The 20,801-nt window shown below is 39.1% G+C and overlaps 2 protein-coding genes across 7 annotated transcripts in view; both read right to left on the reverse strand.

Annotated features, from left to right (window-relative positions):
* CFDP1 (craniofacial development protein 1) overlaps nucleotides 1-619 on the reverse strand; it is a 161,818-nt gene extending 161,199 nt beyond the window's left edge. The window contains exon 1 of the mRNA XM_074286015.1: nucleotides 449-619. Coding sequence (XP_074142116.1) covers nucleotides 449-512 — 64 coding nt within the window. The 5' untranslated portion in view covers nucleotides 513-619. The remainder of the gene's footprint in view (nucleotides 1-448) is intronic.
* Nucleotides 620-5,001: 4,382 nt separating this feature from the next.
* TMEM170A (transmembrane protein 170A) lies at nucleotides 5,002-20,398 on the reverse strand. 6 transcript variants are annotated; one of them, XM_074286020.1, is made up of 4 exons: nucleotides 20,156-20,258; nucleotides 19,185-19,354; nucleotides 12,018-12,119; nucleotides 5,002-9,296 (listed from the first exon to the last, which is right to left on the reverse strand). In XM_074286020.1, exons 3-4 carry the CDS (start codon nucleotides 12,115-12,117, stop codon nucleotides 9,166-9,168), a joined length of 231 nt encoding a protein of 76 aa, XP_074142121.1. In that variant the 5' UTR covers nucleotides 12,118-12,119; nucleotides 19,185-19,354; nucleotides 20,156-20,258; the 3' UTR covers nucleotides 5,002-9,165. The 6 variants fall into 6 exon arrangements, with proteins under 6 accessions (XP_074142121.1, XP_074142119.1, XP_074142117.1 ...); XM_074286018.1 differs by having other exon boundaries at nucleotides 11,949-12,119; XM_074286016.1 differs by lacking the exon at nucleotides 19,185-19,354 and having other exon boundaries at nucleotides 11,949-12,119; nucleotides 20,156-20,398.
* Nucleotides 20,399-20,801: the final 403 nt, after the last annotated feature.

Below are 20,801 nucleotides of genomic sequence, written 5' to 3' on the forward strand. Positions count from 1 at the left end.
CTGTCCCGGCTCGGAGAGTCCGGGATTCTTTTCAGGCTCAGCCCGCCTACATGGGTCTGGCTCGCGCGGCGTGGGGACGCTGGGATGGGACGCTGCAAGGGTGCTCCCTCCGCCCCAGGGCCGCCGCCCCTCGGGAAGCGCAGGTGGGGAGCGCCCGACTCCGAGCACGCGCCTCCCGGGAGACCGGCCAGAGTTAGAGGAAAGAAACAAACTCCCTGGGGAGAGGCGGGGGAGGGGGGCAGGCGGGGAGAGCGCATGGGACGCAGAGGTGGGATGCCGCGCGTGCGCGAGAGGAGCCGGGCACGCGCTCCGGGCGGGGCAGCAGCAGAGGGGAGAGAGGGAGGCGGTGAGAGAGGCGGCCGAAGCCCGAGGGGGCGGAGCGGGCCAGACCGGGCCGCCGTTCTCTCTCTATCCTCGGGTCGCGCGCAAGCCGGCGACGATCCCTCACCGGAGGGCACGTAGTCTTCGTCTTCCTCGGATGACGAGAAATCCTCTGAGTCGTAACCGTCCATGGTGTCGCAACCTGGAGTCCGCCCGCTGGACCGAAAGCGCCGCCACCGAGAGGCCGAATCCCGAGGGAGGAACCATAGAGAGGGTGGTGGTGGGAAAACTCGTGGCTAGAGAGGCTCGTTAAGCCCTGCGCGTGCGCAGCATGAACCTGCGCCGGCCGATTGCGTCACTTCCGGGGCGGAAGTCGGTGGTCTGGCCCGGCTTGGAGGGATTTAATAGTATAAAGTTGGGCCTTGGTGGTCATTTTATGCTGCATATTGTACCCTTGAGTGGGGGAGGGAGGGAGAAATTATGAGGAGAGCACGAGCTTCGACTTCGGGAGGGCAGGGCTTGACATTTTCTTGGGCGTGACCCGGGATGGTACCTTATTTGAGGCATCTTACGGAGCCAACCCGAATTAACAAATTGTAAAAGCTGGGGGTGAAATTGGCAAAGAGTTAAGAGGGAGCGGACTTGAGATGTCATTGGTGAAGGAAGGGGCGTAGACGCGCCCCTAGATCGCTCCTCTGCCGACTCCTTGCACTTTATAGGCTGAAGGCTCTGAGTTGATTGCCTGGTCTTGCAATCAAGCAGTTAGCACTTATTTACAGCCTGCTAGGTACCGAACACCGTGGGGAACAAAGAGAGTGCCCTCCTTCGGGAGCGCCCAGCCTCTGGGGAGACGTGCTGCCACCCGGCACGGACGAGATGAGAGGGGATGACCTGGCGCAAAGGAGGCTCGCTGCCCATTCCCCACACCGATCCGGAATATTAGTTATATTTAATTTATTTATGTATATAGGCTGGGTCCATGATTTCAGACTGATCGAGCTTACCCAGGTCCTCAAAGCAAGTTTCTCTGGAAGGCAGGGACACGGCCCCGAGGCTGGTTTTATCCACTACCGTCACCCCACGTGCCCGTGGCTTTTCTTTTGCTCGTAGGCCGCAAATCGACCTGCCCACTGAGCCCTCCCACTGATCCGAGGTCCGAAACCTACCTACCGCTGTCTGTTGCCCAGGAGGCTCTCCTCCTCCGCCCAGTGGGCCTCAAACTTTTTAAACAGGGGCCAGTTCACTGTCCCAACGACTGTGGAGGGCCGGACTATAGTAAAAACAGAACCTCACAGTCTCCGCCCCTCAGCCCATTTGCCAAGACCCCTCGCGTTCTCCTGCATCTGGCCCCGGAAGATTACTTAACTATTTACATTATATTCATTACATACTTTGTATATGTTATACCTTTATTATACCTTGTTTTCTCCTCCTGGATGTGGTCCTCTAGGATACTTTGTTTTGCCCTTTGTGTCTTTCATGGAGCTTAATAAATGTTGACTGATTGCACTTACAAGTCATATTTTAAAGGAGGAAAGTATCCTTAGCTATTAAAAATTTTTAATAGCACAATGTATCCAGACTTGTTTTTTTATATTGACATCATCTCTTGGTGCTATGTTCCTCCCTATAGATTTTCCCTAGTAAGACTTTTCTGAGCTAAGGAGAGCAGCCCTTCCCCTCTAGAGACTAGCAACTAGATTCAAACAGCACATTACTATGGATTCCTCCTAGTTCCGGACCAGATTGTAAACTTGAGAATAGGCATTGTCTACACTTCAAGTACTCTGTATTCCGATGTCTGCATTAGCTGGCAATAGTTTTTATCAACTTTTAACATTAGGGTAACACTTAAAAATAATATTCCATCATCTTTCCTCAAATTTTATTCCCAGAAGTTGAAATATAAGAGAAATAAGGGTGCATTTCCTAATGCCAGGAAAGGTGAGTTTCTACCAAAACAAAAAGGAGTGAGGATTTTGAGTCACTGCAATTCAAATCCTGTTACCTCAGGCAAGTCAATTTACTTCTGGGTCTCTGTTTCTTTATAAAATGAAAGGGTTGGACTTTACAGCTGTTAAGTTTTCTCCCAGATCTAAAATCTGTGAAAGACAAATGTCAGAAGTCAAGTGCTGGGTTGGACTTGGAAAGGGTTTGAATCCTGTCTATTTCTTTTACTTTTATTGCCTCATCTATAAAATGAGATGGGTTTCAGTGACCTCTCAGGTCTCTTCTAACTCTTTGATCCTTTCAGCTCTAAATCTGTGATCCATGGAAAAATCCTAAGTGCTTACCATATGCCAGGCACTGTTATATAAGTACTAAAATACAAGACATTCTAATGGGAGGACAATCTATGTAGGGCAGCAGTGGTCAAAAGGGTGGTTCTGATCTGGAACATCACAAGACGGTGAATAAGAGGATAAATAGTAAAGAGTTTATTTGATTTCTGTACCCAGATCTAGAAAATGGAAAGAGTTGAGGGTTACAGTTGCCCTGCAGCAAAGTAGAACAAGAAGTAATTATTGAGTAGTGTCAGTCATCCAACTCTCCTGTCCTCATTTGGGGTTTTCTTTGCAGAGATCCAGAAGTGGTTTGACATTTCCTTCTCTAGCTCTTTATACAGATGAGGAAATTTGCTCGGGGACACACAGTATCTGAGGCTGGGACTCTACTCACTATATCCATTTAGCTGTTCCAAAGCAAATAGTAGCAATAAGAACTTTTTAATGGGGGTGGGGAGATTACCTTGAAGAAAACAAGTTAGGTTTTAAAATAATTGCTTAACAATAAACTGGGAAAACATTTTTTCAAAGGCTCTGATAAAGGCCTCATTTCCAAAATACATAGAGAATTGACTCAAATTTGTAAGAAATTAAGCCATTCTCCAATTGATAAATGGTCAAAGGATATGAACAATTTTCAGATGAAATTGAAACTATTTGTAATCACAAGTAATCACATCCAAATCACTTGATCAGAGAAATGCAAATGAAGACAACTGAGATACTACTACACACCTCTCAGACTGGCTAGGATGACAGGAAAAGATAATGTTGGAGGGGATGTGGGAAAACTGGGACACTGACACATTGTTGGTGGAATTGTAAATGCATACAACCATTCTGGAGAGCGATTTGGAACTATGCTGAAAAAGTTATCAAACTGTGCATACCCTTTGATCCAGCAGTGTTTCTATTGGGCTTACATTCCAAAGAGATATTAAAGAAGGGACCCATATATGCAAAAATGTTTGTGGCAGCCCTTTTTGTAGTGGCTGAAACTGGAAACTAAGTGGATGCCCATCAATTGGTGAATGGCTGAATAACTTGTAGTATATGAATGTTATGGCATATTATTGTTCTGTAAGAAATGGCCAGCAGGATGAATACAGAGAGGCTTAGAGAGACTTAACATGAACTCATGCTAAGTGAAGTGAGCAGAACTAGGGAGATCATTATAGGCTTCAACAACAATACCATATGAGGATCAATTCTGATGGAAGTAGATATCTTCCACAAAGAGATGAACCAAATCAGTTCCAATTGTTCAGTAATGAAGAGAACCAGCTACACCCAGTGAAAGAACTATGGGAAATATTGTAGACCCCAATATAGCATTTCCACTCCTTCTGTTATTGTTTACTTGCATTTTTGTTTTCCTTCTCAGGTTACTTTCATTTTATTTCTAAATCCGATTTTTTTTTTGTGCAGCAAGATAACTGTATAAGTATGTATACATATAGTGTATTATATTTAATATGTACTTTATTTAACATGTATTGAACTACCTGCCATCTAGGGGAAGGGAAAAGTTGGAACAGAAGGTTTTGCAAGGGTCAATGTTGAAAAATTGCCCATGCATACATCTTGTAAATAAAAAGCTATAAAAAAAGATAATTGCTTAACCATTTCCATTTCTATAAGATGGAAATAATTCCTACTTCATACTTATTATGAGGCTCAAATGAAATAATGTAAGTAAAGCATTCTGCAAATCTTAAAGTTCTAAATGAATAAATCATCTCTGCAGATTTTTATGTATCTATTTATTGGCCTGTGATGTAGGCTAATTACTTCCAAATTAATCCATTTTTAAACTCTGAAATACATATTTTCGTTCATATCTTGGCAGATTGATTGATTAGAATCCTGGCCTTGGAATCAGGGCACTAATGCAAGTAAAGAACTTTGCAAACTTTTCAAGCCCTAAAGAAATGAGATTGACTATTCCTGACCATTCAGAAGTGGGTGGAAAGAATGAAAGTTCCAGTTTGTATATATAATGCTTCATTCCATCATCACTATATCCTTCCACATCTAGCAGTTTGTCTCACTACTAAGAATACTGTTTTAAAAAATTCAAAAAGGTTCAATATTTGGTTCAAGTTGAAGCTAATAAATGCTATGTGACAATCATATGACAGCAGTGTTAATTTTCCATCTCATATTTAGTATAGTCACATCTCTGAACAACAGCCAAGAAACTCAAAGAGAAAATACAAACACACAATAGTACAAGACAAGAGTGATAAAAAGTATTGTTAAGTGAAGTAGAAAAACCCATATTAACATTTTTGGGGGTGAAATCTGCATTGGTCAGGTCACTTTGCAGCAATCATAAAAACTATTAAACAGTACACTCATTCTCTACACCAAAGAAATAAAGTTCCAGTCAGAATAATGTAATTAATTTTTATTGGTAAATGTTGACACCAGATTAGAAATGTCAGTAGAAAAATAAAATTTTAGTTGCTTTCTCTCATACAAAGATTTGATCTTATTGACTGTAGCAGTTGGTGAAATAATTTTAATACAAAAGGGTAAGCTGATTTGAATTACAATCAGCATACACAGTGTGCGCACAAGGGTGAAGAGCCTTCTAATGTGGACAGTTAATGGCACCAGTGCTTTTACTACATTCAACAAACTATTCCTTGATGTGTTTTTTAAAAATTAGGCTTTATAACATAACAAAACTATAATGTAAACCACAGCAATTAGAAAATAAAGTTGGATCAAAGTTTTTTAAAGCTTGAAAGATGAATCAATTTAAATGCATAAGAGGAAAATTTAGAAGGTAATTCTGTGTATGAACAAAATGTATCTCACTGGCTCCATGTTTCACAAAAGGTTAGGGTCTTGTTGCTTTAAAAAAAAAAAAAAAAGTAGAAGGCTGTGCTGATGATCCTAGAATAAAGATATGTTTCGATCCCATGTTCTCCTTTATTCTGGAATTCATTTCTGTACATTTAAAAACATTTCCATGAAAACTTATTTTCCACTCCACAGTGCCACAATAAAGACATGAAAGATCAGCTTTGGTTGTACATGAAAGGGAGGAAAAAACCCAAGGAAGAGGCACAACATTGGTTTTATCAGCTTTTTGATGTAGAAGGAATTAAACAGAGGAAATTATCATTTGTTCTCGGGAAATTCAGTTTTGAGGGCAAAATAAAAACATAACATATAATATATGAAAGTGGTGTTCAAACCAAGCATCAATTTCTTTCTCCCTAAATAACTGCATTTCTAATAGTGGAATAAAAGAGGAGTTCCATTATTTATCTTTACATGAATAAATACTCCCTGAAAACTTAATTCAAGCTACACACATTTGACATAAAATCTATGTACAGCACTCATAACCACTCAAAAGAGAGCATATCACATATTGGGACTGGTCATATGAACACTGAATATGCAGTAATTTGAGGAAACATGCTATATACTGATAAAAGAGCAGCTGAACCAAAAAGATGAAAGACAGAAACTAGGAGGCCTTTCCAGATGCCCTATTCTCTGTGCTTTGATACAAACATAACTAAACCCCAGAACCATAACAGTAATTATATTTAGTGATATGTTTATATTTGTAATATTCACATATCTCTTTGAATATAACAACTGTTATGGATATATTCTATGGAACAACAGAATCAAAATAATCTCTTACTACCCTGTTAATTGAGTCCAATATTATGCTGCAACATAGATAAAATTTCTCAACTTGAAATGAACAATTATGAGTATTTTTGCAAGTAGAAGTCTCCTGAAATGGACTAATGCACTCAACCAAAAAGCTCCTTCAGAAAAAAAGCCTAAAGATTAAATATTTTTATGATTTAAAAGAAAGCCTCAAGTATACTGGGTCAACTCCCTAGGGTAGGGTTTATGAGAAATCATGGCCAAGAGTCCCATGGATGGGCTGCAATCTGCATCACTGGACAGAAGACCCACATCTTTGACATCAAAGATCCACTAAAATATTAGTCTAAGTGTAGCTATAAGAATACTTTTCTTAATGTCACTATTATCTTTATCCAGGTAGAAATGATTTTTATTTGAAGGGTACCAGCAATGAGCAGGGTAGTAAGAAATAAGATGGCCCAATCTTAGGACAAAATGATTTTGAGAGTAATGTAGGTGACGTTTGTTCAACACAAAGTAGTATTAGTAGCTTTTTTGCCTTAAGATCTAATAGCCCCTTCAACTTGTAAAGCCCAACTAGTGGTTGACTGATTACATGAAGAAAACCTGGGATTCAATCCTAATTCAAAAGTGTAAAGGCAACACTTCGGCTCAGTTTAAATTTAAACATAAAACTCTACACTATGACAAAGGTGTTAACTATATGAGACTAGGAAAAAAAAAATCAAAATACATTCAGAAGCTTGAGAACCTTAATGGCCGAATATAAGAAATTGGCTTCTATTCACTTTTATTCATGCCCATCCCAAGGTCCACTGAAACTTTTCAAAGCTAATGTCAAATACTACTTGAATGGCAGCTATTATATTACATGGCAATATCTGTCTAAAGATGAGAAGAAAAGCACTCACACAACGTCCAAAACACAATTTCCAGAAGGAACCTGCAAAATCTTGATAAGGTTATATTATATGATACTTGGGATGATTCCCCAAATTAAATTTACATTTGCTATCTTTCAGTGAATCTAAACAAAATCCTTAAGTGGTCTCAAGATAAATTATGATTCTCTCTGTGCAACAGACATAGTAACTATTGGATTGTGTGGGAAAATTTATCCACTGAATAACACTGCCTACCACAAGATTTTAATAATGGCTATAAATTGTGTGTGAATTTAAAACTGTCAGATTAGAATACTTTTTGTTTTCACTTCTCTCAAGGATATGGCATTTATGATTTAGATAAGTGTTCTGCTAGTGATAAATCAGTTTTCATTCTGTGTGTAATGCCTTCATGATTTTTCTGTATAGTTCTCTTATTAGTGTTATCTGTTAGTTTTAGAGGCATGTGTACGTCTTTTTAAGCAGATGCATATTACCACATTGTGTTAATGTGGTAATATTACTAGTAGTAGTAATAATTCCCTAACTTTACATTTTTTTCATTTACAGCTCAACATTTAGTTATCTCAAGTAACCTAAATTATTCCAGAACCAGATCAAAAAAGCCTAAAATTGACTGCATTCTGTGCCATGACCAATTAGGTAGTAAAGATCAACCTGGATATAATTTCTATAAATCCTATGATTAAGCCTCTCATCTTTAAGGTCACAGTTTTCAGGCCTATAATGAATGAAGATAAACTTCTAATTTTTATCAAATTAACAAGCAATAAAAGAACAAAAATTTAGCTAAAATAATTCTGAGTTTTATTCCTGGCATGGTAAAAAATAAATTTTGTTGAGGGGATTGTGATCTAATTTAAAAAGAGCAAAATGTAAGATAAAGGAAAGAATTAAGCAGAATAAACTAAAGTTAATTTTAGGCACTTTCTGGAATAAAACAGCTCTCATACAACTAGATAATATGAAAATTTGTTGAAAATTTAAGACTAAACAATCAAAAGCACCAACCTTACATCAAGCTGAACTTCTATAAGCCAACATCTTGTAAGGGGCACCCCACTTAGAATAAGCTTTCTTGAGAGCAAACTTGGAGAATCCCCTTCTCTGCAATAATAAAGTGCATTTTGACTAATCAAGAGAAAAATTTTTTCAGTTCAAGTTGCTTTCTACTGGACACCTCATCAATAAAATCAAGTAAAGCTAACAGAATGAGAAGGAAGGTACAAGTGACAGATATTCAGAAAAAAAAATAGCAACTAACAAGCATATTTTGAGAATACAAAACTGCATTTTCACATTAAAAAAACTTAGAAGTTCTCATTAGCTCTTTACAAAGTGTTAAAGTTAGAGGTCAAAATATTTAACTCACTTATTATCATCATCCAGTAGTTGTTACTTTTTTTTCCTTTAAACAAGGGGAAGCAATGTTATTCCCATTGTTACATTTTATATTGATTCCTCTGTTATAACATTTCACCACATTTGTTCTCAGCTATCATCTTCAAACAAAAACCTACTTGGCACTTAACTGTCACAAAAACGTAACAAAATAAACGTTGCAAAAGCTAACTTCAATAAAACCTAATTCCCCTCAGACATCAGTATATTTTGCTCTATAATTTTGTATCGATCTAAAACACTCAACTCTCATAGCTCTCACAGAATACTGGCACAAAAAAACTTATCCAAATGTATTGCTGGGCAGACTTGTATACAATTCCAAAGAGCTCAAATGCTTGACATTTCTTCAAAGAGGAAAGTTGATGAACCCTATGATTTTTTTTTAAAAATAAGAAATCTGGACGTCTTCAAAAAGGTCTTTGGCTCATGGAGCTCTGTCTTCAAACTGAAGGGACCAAGTTAGCAGGTCTTCACAAACTCTTGTTCAAGCTGTTTCTATTTGGAAAAACTTTAAATAAATTAGCACTTTTAACAATGCCCTTCCTTAATAAATATTCTGAAATCCTCTCTTCATGGTCTGTTCTATCACAGTCTGTAAGCAGATGCTATAGTGTTGCTAAAATCCGTAAAAAAGAAACCACCACTACACAAAATGTCTGACCAACACCTAAGGTGAGGGCTTCGAAAGGGATCATTTCTTTGCCTGCAGCTCGATAAACTCCAGCAATGGCTGCACCTGTTTTAAAAAGAGGGGGAGTGGGAGAATAAAGGTTAATAAGGAAGACAATATAGGATTTGAGATTCTACTATAATTACAATTCATATTTTACTTAGTTTTGCAGATGAAAGAGTAAGTTTTGTAAAAACAGCCTTTTGTCTCTATTCCTTCCGCTATCTGATTAGTCAACAAGATTTTAACTACTATGTACATGATTTACAAATCACTAATGTGAGTTAACATTTGTATGAGATTTTGGGAAGTAACTTCTTGAAACTAGATATTGCTGTGATTTAGTCAATCTTTCTGGAAGCAACCTATAAGGCCATGTCCCTGGTCTCAAATCAGAGGCACAGGAATGACCTCTGCTTGGCTTAGTTAGTATTTCTAGAATGTTTTATTGAAGACAGGGATTCTTCACTGTTTCCGAAAAGGTTTCTCCATCACATGTTTATTTTCCCACTAATCCTTGCAATACCTTGAAGAATGCAAGAAAATAAGCCTTTGATTTATGCAGATTTTCTTTTCATTAAAACCATATCTCTCCTGTTGAAGGGAGATAGATCCAAGATTCTTCCCAACATTTCCATTAAACACCAAAATAGGATTTGGGGCTCACAGAGCGAGGATTTCTCTGGCCCCATTTTGTTCATTCGTAAAATAGTTATGATTATCTACTATGTGCAAAGCATTCTACAAATATAAATTATGGTTTCTGTTCACAAAAAACCTTAGAATCTAGCTGAAATAATAGTACAAACTCATTCCATACAAACTCAAACCATTCAGACAATTATACAATTAAGTGCTAAGATGAATGGAACAATGAGTAAGTATTTTAAATAGCAGAAAATAAAAGTTCAACATGGGCATAGTGGTGAAAGGAGGTTTACAAGCACTTCGAAGGTTCTATATAGGAGAATCATATATGAAAAAAGGTGTTAAACCAGATGACCTTTAGGGCTCCTTCCAATTCAAAATCCTTAACTCTTCCTATGAGATCAGAAAAATAAGGTAGAAACATAAGCCCTTTGAATCCTTAATGAAGGACCTGGACAATTGAGAATCAACATTCATGATGGAGGAGATCAGCTAGTCTAGGCCCCTTTGACATAACACTGTTCTTCAGGGATCTGGCATATGCATAACTACCACCAAAAACTCATTCATTGTTTGGAGAGTTATAAAAGAACACTTCATTGTACATGGTTAGATTGTTTCTGGTGAAAGGAGGAAAAAATCTAGCCAAAGCCTTATTTTGCTTGGGAAGTTAAATCTGTGCCACAACTCTCTGTAACTATATGTCAGGAATCTTGGATCATAGATTTAGAACTGAAGGGTCCCTTAGAACTCATCTAGTCCAAGCCCTCATTAAAAGGTGAGACAACTGCAGCCCAAAGAGAGCCAAAGCCTCAGTGTCAGAAACAGGATTCCAGCCACATCTTCCAGCTCCCAAAGTAGCTCTTCATCACTGTGGCTGTCATACTGATTCACAAATCCTGAGTACTTACCATTTCAATAGGCTCTCACATATATTATCTCATTTGATCGTCACAGAAATACTGTGAGAGAGGCAAATTAATACATCTATTTTAAAGAAAATACCAATGCTTGACATGGTAAATAGCTTGCCCAGGGTCACAAAGCTAGAAAAGAATAGGGCTCAGACTTGGACCAGTGTCTTCTATCACTGAAGTCCAAAATCCTTCCATTTCAAGGCTGCCTTTTAAAAGGAATATCCACAAATAGCAAGTTAAATTTAAAAGAATTTCTATTTCCTAAAAACAAAACCGATCGACCTCTCCTCCCTAAACACCAACAGAAACAGAAATCTCTTAATTGTGTGAAGAGTTCTTGATTTTGTGATTAGCCTTCCATTCCTAGCAACAGGACAATATATGGAAGTAATTAATTACTGTACAATGCACAGAATATTCAGTTGGTGACTTGATGGATAGAGCATTGGGCCTCAAGTCAGGAAGATGTTTAAATCATTTCCAGACATTTACTAGTTGTGTGACCCTGAACAAGTAACCTGCCTCAACAGTTTCCTTAACTGTAAATAGAAATAATAATGCTTATTTCCCAAGGTTACTGTCAGAATCAAGAGAGATAATAATTGTAAAGAAGCATTTATTAGCCCTGGACCTGGCACATAGTAGACATCATATAAATACACATTCCTTTCCACAATACCAGTTCATACAGAAACAGCAGCTAACTGTAGTAGAACGAAGTGATAACTTCCATTAAAATATGTGTTGTTTTAGGGCAGCTAGTGGATTGAGCACCAGTCCTGAAATCAGGAAGATCTGAGTTCAAATCTGGTCTCAGACACGTAACACTTCCTCACTATGTGACCCTGGGCAAGTCATTTAACCCCAATTGCCTGAGCAAAAATAAATAAAGAAATATGTGTTATTGTTGCCTTTTCTTTCTTAAAAGATCTTAATTCATGAGATGGGGGGAACTTTCAGAAACAGTGCCCAACAGTAAAAAGACAAAATACACCAGGAAACAGGAAATAAGATCCCAGTCAAATCAGGGGATCTCTTTAAATTGTATTCTTTTTGTTAGTCCCATTTAACCAAGTTTTTAAAATGATCCTTAAAGTTAGTTGATTAGACATATCAAACTTGTTCAACCAATATTTTTTAATATCTAACATACTTGTCAAGATTCCAGCAGTAATTGGTCCCACGATGCCCATCAACAGGATGCTTACAGACATGAACCTACCATATTTGTGATGCCTGAGGGTGAATAGTGCCAATAATCCAGCAGGGACGTGGAAGGAGAGAGAAGATACCAATGCCCACAGGAACACACCATACCACATTTCTAGAGGGAAAATTAAAAGTCTGAAATTGAATTTCTCACTATAATAATTGGAAAAAAAAAAAGTCTCATAAAACTTCAAATTCAAATTTGAAAGCAATTTAAATGCATCAGTGTTTGTACAGCTCAATCTTAAATATAAAAATATTTTACCCTCATTTCTAAAACATATAGAGTATAAGAACATAAACCATTCTCCAATGGATAGTCAAAGGATATGAACAATTTTCAGAAAAATTAAAGCCATTTCTAGTCATATGAAAAAATGTTCTGTATCATTATTAAAGAAATGAAAATTAAGACAACTCTGAGGTACTTCTGCACACCTCTCAAATTGGCTAAGGTGAAAGATAATGATAAATGTTAGAGGGGATGTAGGGAAACTGGGACACTTACACTGTTGGTGGAATTGTGAAGCAATCCAACCATTCTAGAGAGCAATTTGGAACTATGCCCAAAGGGCTATCAAACTGTGCATATCTTTGATCCAACAATGTCTCTGCTAACCTGTATCCCAAAGAGATCATAAAAAAGAGAAAAGAATCCACATGTGTAAAAATGTTTGTGGCAGCTCTTTTTGTAGAGGCAAGGAACTGGAAACTGAATGGATGCTCATTAGTTGGAGAATGGCTGAATAAGTTATGATACATGAATGTTATGGAATATTATCTATAAGAAACGATCAGCAGGATAATATCAGAAAGATCAGAAGAGACAAGAATTGATGCTAAGTGAAGTGAGTAGAATCAAGAGAACACCATCCAAAACAACAATAAAATTATGTGATGATCAATTGTGATGGACTTGGCTCTTTTCAACAATGAGGTGATTCAGGCCAATTTCAATAAATGTGATGGAGAGAGCCATCTGCATCCAGAGATGCAGATTACAACTGAATGTAGATTACAAGAAGTATCTTCACCTTTTTTATAATTGTTTGCTTGTTTTTTCTTTCAATTTTTTCCCTTTTGATCTGATTTTTCTTGTATAGCATAATGAATATAGAAATATGTTTAGAAGAATTGTACATGTTTAATCTACATGGGATAACTTCTGTTTATGGAGAAATAGGAGGTGGGAAGAAAGGGAGAAAAATTTGGAACATAAGGTTTTGCAAGGATGAATGTTGAAAACTATCACCTTTGCATAGCATAGCATAATAATAGCATAAAAAGCTATTATTATAAATTATAAGTAAAATAAATAGTGAAATACTACATAGCTACCACCAACTCAAACTCTAAGGAAAAGAGTCAACTCCAGATGAGTCAAATCCAAAAAATTCAATTTGAGAAATATACCCATCCCACTTGGGATCTCCAGAACAACGGGTAGAACAGAAGCACCTCATCCTAGATTTTGCATTATAGTGAGTAATGAAGGTTGCATGGGACCTGTCCAAATGCACAAATCAAAAGCAAAATCAATAAATCCTTGAATCTGAGCTTAAAAAACAACTTGCTTTTGAAAAAATCAAAAATGTCTTTCTTGAGTGAAAAATTGTACTTCATTTGAAACCCACTCTCCATAAACTCGATAGGCTTTAAATTTCACAATTTAATTAAGGATTGCTTCAATTTCCTCTTTGCACTGGGGTACTTTTGTGCTTTACCACATAGTAGATAATTAATAAATGTATGTTTTTTTCCTTCCTATCTCAGTAAAGAGGTGATGGATAGTCATTCAATAAGCATGTACTAGGCACCAACCATATGCCAGGTATTGTGCTAAGAGAGTCTGGGTGAGATGCAAAACAAAAATGAAGCAGTGACTATCCCCAAGAAAGTCACATTCTAATGGGGAAACAACACAGAAGAGCCACAAAGTAGTTTTGGAAAAGAAGCAGCACTGGTACAGGGCAGGGAGAAGTATGGAATTTCAGGAATATTTTGGATGTGCTGGGTCTTAAAAGAAACTAAAAGGTGCTGATGAGGAAGGAGAGCTTTTCTGGAGGGGAGGGAAGGAAGGAAGCCAAAGAGATCCCAGAGTTGGAGATGGAGTAGTCTACATAGGAAACCACAGAGAGGCCAACATTACAAGACCAAAGAACACCCAGAGGGCAATGCCAAAACATGCGCTTTTTTTTTAAATTAAAGCTTTTAATTTTCAAAACATATGCATAGATAATGTTCAACATTCACCCTTACAAAACTTTGTATTCCAAATTTTTCCCTCCTTCCCCAACTCTCTCTCCTAAGATGGCAAGTAATCCAATATGTGTTAAACATGTACAATTCTTCTATACAAATTTCCACAGTATCATGCTGCACAAGAACAATCAGATCAAAAAGGAAAAAAAAATGAGAAAGAAAACAAAATGGCAACAAATAACAACAAAAAAGTGAAAATACTATGTTGTGATCCACATTCAGTCCCCATGCTCCTCTTGGCTCTTTCCATCACAAGTTTATTGGAATTGCCAATTGCTGAAAAGGCCATGCCCATCATCATATAATCCTTCTTGTTGCTGTGTACAAAGATCTTCTGGTTTTACTTACTTCACTCAGCATCAGTTGATATAAGTCTCTCTGTACGTCTATAAAATAATCTTCCTGATCACTTCTTAAAGAACAATAACATTCCATAACATTCATATACCATAACTTATTCAGCCATTCTCCAGCTGATGGGCTCCACTCAGCTTCCAGTTTCTTGTCACTATAAAAAGGGCTGCCACAAACTTTTTGCACATGTGGGTTCCTTTCTCTCTTTTAGGATCTCTTTGGGATATAAGCCTAGGAGAGACACTGCTGGACCAAAGCAGTTTTATATCCCTTTGAGCGTGATTTCAAATTACTCTCCAGAATGGTTGGATCAGTTCACAACTCCATCAACAATGCATTAATGACCCAGTTTTCCCACATCCCCTCCAACATTCATTATCTTTTTCTGTCTTCTTGGCCAATCTGAGGTGTGTAATGATACCTCTGAGTTGTCTTTTTAATTTGCATTTCTCTGAACAATAGTGATTTAGAGCATTTTTTCATATAAGTAGAAATGGTTTTGATTTCTTTGTCAGAAAATCGTTTATATTATTTCTCAATTGGAGATTTTTTCCCCTAGTGTATTGCTTCGTTTCTGATCTTGTCTGCATTGGTTCAAAACATACATTTTTGTTTCAATAAATTTTTTTTTAAAGGAAAATATAGCAAAAAATAAAAGGAACCTCAGCCCCAAGTTTATTCTTTTGCTTACGGCTTTTGGAGAAGCCCTGTGATTTTATTAATGTCAAGGCAGATTTGCAGCTGCTCTGCAATTTCCAAGCTCAGAGAGCTGCCAGGGAGGTCTAAAAGGTTCAAAGTAAATGCCTTCCTACATGTGTCAAAAGCTAAAATTAAAAAGTGGGAAGTACCAGTTAATGTTCAACAAACTGATTAAGTATCTACCTTGTATCAGACAATATACTAAATAAGCACTGGGGATATAAAAAGAAAAAGATAAGCCCTCTGTCCTCAAGGAACTCACAATCTCATGGAGGAAACAATATGCCAAAAAAAAAAACTTACAAAGCAAGTTATTATGGGATATACTGGAATAATTAATGGCAGTAAGACACTAGTGTTAAGGGAGGTTGGGAAAAGCTTCCTGTAAAAATCAGGGAGGTAGAGATGAGGAAGAGCATTCCAGAACTGGGGGACAGTCAGAGAAGATATCTAGAGCCAGAAGGTGGGGTCAATGGATGCAAGAGGTGGTGGGGAATGAGGTATTAAGAGGACTAGAAAGATAGGAGGAGGCTAGGTTTTTTGTTTTAGGTTGGGTTTTTTTGGATACTGGAGACAATAGGGAGTCACTGGAATTTACTGAGTAAATGCAGCGGGGAAGGTTATATGTGACATGATAAGACCTGTGACTGATGAAGATCATCACTCTGGCGTCTGAATGGAGGCTGAAGCAGATGGAGACTGACCTGAAGCAGGCAGACCCACCTCCAACTTGTTGCATTAGTTCTAGGGTTTAATAAGAGGAACCTGTACCAGGGGTATGGCAGTTTCAGAGGAAAGAAGGAAGCATACAGGAGAGATGGGGCAGAATTGAAACAGATAGGCCTTGGAAAGAGATTGGTGGAATCCAGACTGGCTCCTAGGTTTTGAGCTTGAGGGACTGAGATGATGTAGTTGCTCACTGGAATAACAGGGAAGGCAGATTTAATGGCATGAAACATTTTTGCTACACTCAAACCAATTTCATTAGAATTAGATTCATATATATTCCACAAAGCTTTTACTTTTTTTTAAATCAGGAAGTCATCGCACCTTCTCAAAGAAGTAAAATTTTAATCAGTCATTAAAATAAAGCCTTGAGATATTTAACAAGAGCTCTGATAACAACAACAAGCAGACATACAGCATATTTTTACCCACTAAGGACATAAGGAAGAAGAATAAGCCAAGAAGTTCTAAATCATCACGTCAGAATTTCAAATCCTACCAACAGTCCCCCATAAGGCATAAATGAGGGCTGAATTATAAATGAAAACAAAGTAAACTAAGGATTTGTAGAGTTAACAGTGAATCATATTTAAACTTTTTCTAGATCTAAATTCAGACACCAAATATAATAAAATACTACATGCAATAAAAATCACATAACTTAGTGCTTCCTCCAAAAGTTACAATCACTAAACACAATAGTTTTGATACAGTCTAGGGTGGTTTGAGTTTTTTGAACTGTGTGTGCGTGGGTGGTGGAAAAATTTAAGTAGCTTCAAATATAAATATATAAGTGGCTATGTTTCTGGCTACTGACTTCATGTCCCCAAATCCCACTTTTACAGGAAGCTTTTCCCAACCCCTCTTTAGTGCGGTCTCTATTATTTCCTATATATCCTATAATAACTTGCTTTGTAATTATTATTTTTGCATCTTGTCTCCTCCTTGAGATTGTGAGTTTCTTGAGGGCAAGGGGCCTACCTTTTGCTTCTTTTTGTATCCCCAGGGTTATCACATGTATGCCTTAAAATAGGAAGGCTTAGGACTCAAATTGTTAAACAGGAAAAAAAAAAAGTATTATAATATAAACAATTCATAATACAATATATATACTTTTTGATCGATAGGACTATTAAAGAGCTCTCAACAGTAATAATAATAATAATAATAATAAAATAAACCCCATTCCATAGGGCACATTTGAAAAAAACTAAGCCATTTCACTACTCTCTATTGTACATTAAGTTTGCTTTCTACTTAAGAGCTCTCTATTGATTGCTATATAATTCAAATCCTGTCAATATCATCCTGTCATCTTGACTCCTTTGCTTTAGCCTCCAAGGATAAGGTGGCTCTTCCTTTGGCTAAGGAAAGTCTCTACTTATGTCCTTGATCCCTGTCTTAATATATCTCCCCTCATCATAAAATGGAAGTTCCTTGGGGTCAGGGACTGCTTTGTGTTGCCTTTGTATCCCCAGCCCCTAAGATGATTCCAAGTTCATAATAAAAGCTTAATAAATACTTGTTTAACAAAATAAGATTTAGTACTAGGAGTTTTAATGTGTGATAAAAAACTTTTAGGAATGATTTTTCCAGAGTGGCAGCAAATTTTAGCTAAAGAAAAGTAGGTGGTATGTTATGTCCTATTGGAGAGAATATCCATAGTTATAAAACATAGAAATATTTTTAAAAGGCAGCCATACTTCCCCAATCTGTAGGATAAGATTTGTGCTCGATTCTTGCATCTCCCTCATCTCATACCCAATCAGTTCCCAAATCTTAGTGATACCATCTCTACAACGCTTCTATATCACAAAGTTATCAGGTTAATCAAGCACTCATCACCTGCTGCCTGCACTTCCCTGCTCTCCCAGCTTGTGCTCTCTGCCTTCTCTAACCCTTCTAGGTGGGGACACAAATGACAAACTGCTATTCCTGAAGAACAGGCCTGATCACATCACCCCTGTTCAACAACATTCCATGATTCCCCATTGCTCAGAGGCTCTTGGGCAGGCACTTCAGCCCCTCTGGAACAGGCTCCCGCCTCTTCTGTCAGTCTGTTTTCATAGTATTCCACTTTGGGAACTCAAGCCAAATTTCCCCAAGTGGATATCCTAACCGATACCTCCATACAGAGTGTCTTAAGAAATGTTAATAGAATGACTCAGATGGATTTGGAGTAGGAAATTAACCCAAACATTCAGCATTTGATAGGATTTTGGGTGATTTGGGTCATATTATTTTACCTAGCTGGGTCTCAGTTCCTTTCACTCTTAGATTTGTTTGGGTTTGGGCTCAATTTTAGACTAAAATCTATAAATAATCCAAGAGAAAACCTTCTCCATAAAAGAAAAGAGAAATAAATTTAGTCCACCAAATATATAGTATTCATATAATTTATAAAGCCTTTCCCCTATTGAAATCCTTCTCTCCCTTTACCAACACTAGTTCAAATCTTCCCTTGTCTCCAATCCTTCCTTCTGGAAGAAATTAATTTTTCTACCTAAAACTTCACACTTCTTTCTTGTTCAATTCCATAAGCATTTATTAAAAACCTACTGTGTACACAGCATCATACTAGTGATGAAAACTAAAAATAAAAATAAAAATAATAAAAATTAAAAAAAAAACCTTCAATTTAAAAAAAAGTGTCTGAGGTTTGAACTGGATTCATGTCTTCCTGACTCCATGTTGGGCACTCAATTCACTGAAGGCTTTCAAAAAGGCTAAATGAATACTGATCAGTAAGTAGCTCAGTGTGAATACTTCTTTTGGGTATGGCCACTGAAGGCTCCTCCAGCTACAAAAGGTGAAAATTCTGAGATGGAAAGTTTCATCTCTCATAGACTCAAAGGACAGCCTGGGTGAGAGGAAAGAGTACGTGTAAAGAGAGTTAAGCTAAAGACCAAGAGTCAAATTCAAGTGCAAGTAGGAAAAAAAATCAATTTATAATTTCCTGAGTGATAAACCTCAGAATATTCAAAGCACCAACTTCCATGCTGAGAGAGAATAACACCCAAGTAACCTTTTCGAGGGGACCAGAATGGGAACTATGTGAGGATGCCTGGTAGAAGCTAAACTGAAGCAGGTTTTGGAATTTCAATCAAGATGAAAATCTAAAGGCTCTCACTATACTTACTTTATTCATAGCCACCCAAACCCCAATAGAATCGCTTGTTAGAAATGCTTCTTAAGAGGCACGTGAGGGATTCCTCTGTATCCGGAATCATTACACCGTTCAGCACCAGCAGCAGACCAGGGTGACCACAGCAGCTTCAGCGCCCAGGATTCCCTCCCCCTGGAGAACTCCTGTATGGAAATGGCCGTGCTTGGGGAAACTTTTAAATGCACTCACAGGGTCATTCAGCTAGTGTTACTAGAGGCGGGCCTCGAACCTATCTCCTCCCCCCATGGAGACCGGCTTTCTGTCCCCTTCTTCCCACTAGCCCACAGACAGATCGGTAAAAGCACTGGACCCGGAAGGCGGTAATAGTATTTTTTTCAAATACACGTAAAGATACTTTTCAACCATTCACCTTGTTCCAGATTTTTCTCCCTTTCCCCCTTCCCAACCCAGCAAGCAATTCCAATACAGAGGGGCTTGAGATCAGATCCGGCCTCAGACACTTGGGGTTTCACCGCCCCTGCCTCAGTTTCCCCGCGTGTCAGAGAGACCGCGGACCTCCAGGGTTTTGTAAGGAACAGAAGAAGCACTTGGGAAGCGCTCAGTGAGCCTTAGAGAGCGACGCGGACGAGAGCCATTGTTATAGAAGCCGGTCAGAGGGCCGAGGTCCGGTAAATGGACACTCTAATCAAAGACAACTGTCCGGCTCCCAGGCCCCGGGCAGAAAACGGGGAGAGGCAGCTCCGCCCTCGCCTAGGCAAGCCCTCGGCGCCCGAAACAGAAGAGGCTCCGGGCAGCAGCCAGAGAGGACCGAAGTCCTGCCTCCGCTCAGGACGCCACAGGTCCCGGGTCAGGGGGCGGCCAAGGCCGGAGGGACTCGGACCGCCGGCTTTGGAGTGGGCGGCGCCGGATTAACGTCACGTGACAGAAGGGGAGGGGCACCACTCCCCGCCCCCCCTTGGCGCAGGCGCAGGCGCGGCCGGTACCTGGAAAGGAGCAGAGGGAGGTGGAGTTGGGGCAGAGCGTCCCGTTGCCCACCCGCGGCACCAGTTTCAGGCTCAGGATCTGCTGCAGGAGCCCGGCCGAGCCCCCGCTCCCGCCGCTCCCCTCGCTCTCCATCCCGCAGCCATTCACCTGCGCGAGAAGACGGCGAGAGGATCCGAGGGGGCGGCCGCCACCACAGTCGCTGCTGCCACCGCCTTCGCGTCACCCACTCCCCTCCCCACCCAGACGCAGCCCTCTTCCTCCCTCCGCCAACAGGCGCTGTTTAGTGATGGCCTCCCACCAATCGCCACACGCTCCTGGCGGAGGGGGCGTGGTCACAGATGAGCCCGCCTCTGACGTTAAACGCTCCGCCCCCTACAGAATGAGCTTTGCCCATACCTGCTGGGTCCCCGCTGCAGAGCAAACGCCGCTACTCTGCACTGCCCTCTACAGAGGATAAAGGGAATTGCACGCACCAGCATAGGCTCTGGTCTCTCCGAATGTCACAAAAGTATTAGTGGGTTTTGAGCTTTACTGTATTTTGGGGTCACCTTGTATACATTTAAAGATATATTTTTTATCCAACTGATCAATGATGGACAGAACCAGCTGCACGCAGAGAAGGAACACTGGGAAATGAGTGTAAAT

The sequence above is a fragment of the Sminthopsis crassicaudata genome, chromosome 2 (genome assembly GCF_048593235.1).
Source record: "Sminthopsis crassicaudata isolate SCR6 chromosome 2, ASM4859323v1, whole genome shotgun sequence".
Lineage (NCBI taxonomy): Eukaryota > Metazoa > Chordata > Mammalia > Dasyuromorphia > Dasyuridae > Sminthopsis > Sminthopsis crassicaudata.

Excerpts from the sequence above, each read along its gene's own strand:
- TMEM170A (XM_074286016.1), bottom strand. The coding sequence starts at position 20,288 with ATGGAGAGCGAGGGGAGCGGCGGGAGCGGGGGCTCGGCCGGGCTCCTG. Across the intron at positions 12,120-20,155 it reads CTCCCTCTGCTCCTTTCCAG|AAATGTGGTATGGTGTGTTC; the intron begins GTACCGGCCGCG and ends TTTTCCCTCTAG. Across the intron at positions 9,297-11,948 it reads TACTGCTGGAATCTTGACAA|GTGCAGCCATTGCTGGAGTT; the intron begins GTATGTTAGATA and ends TTTTTAAAACAG.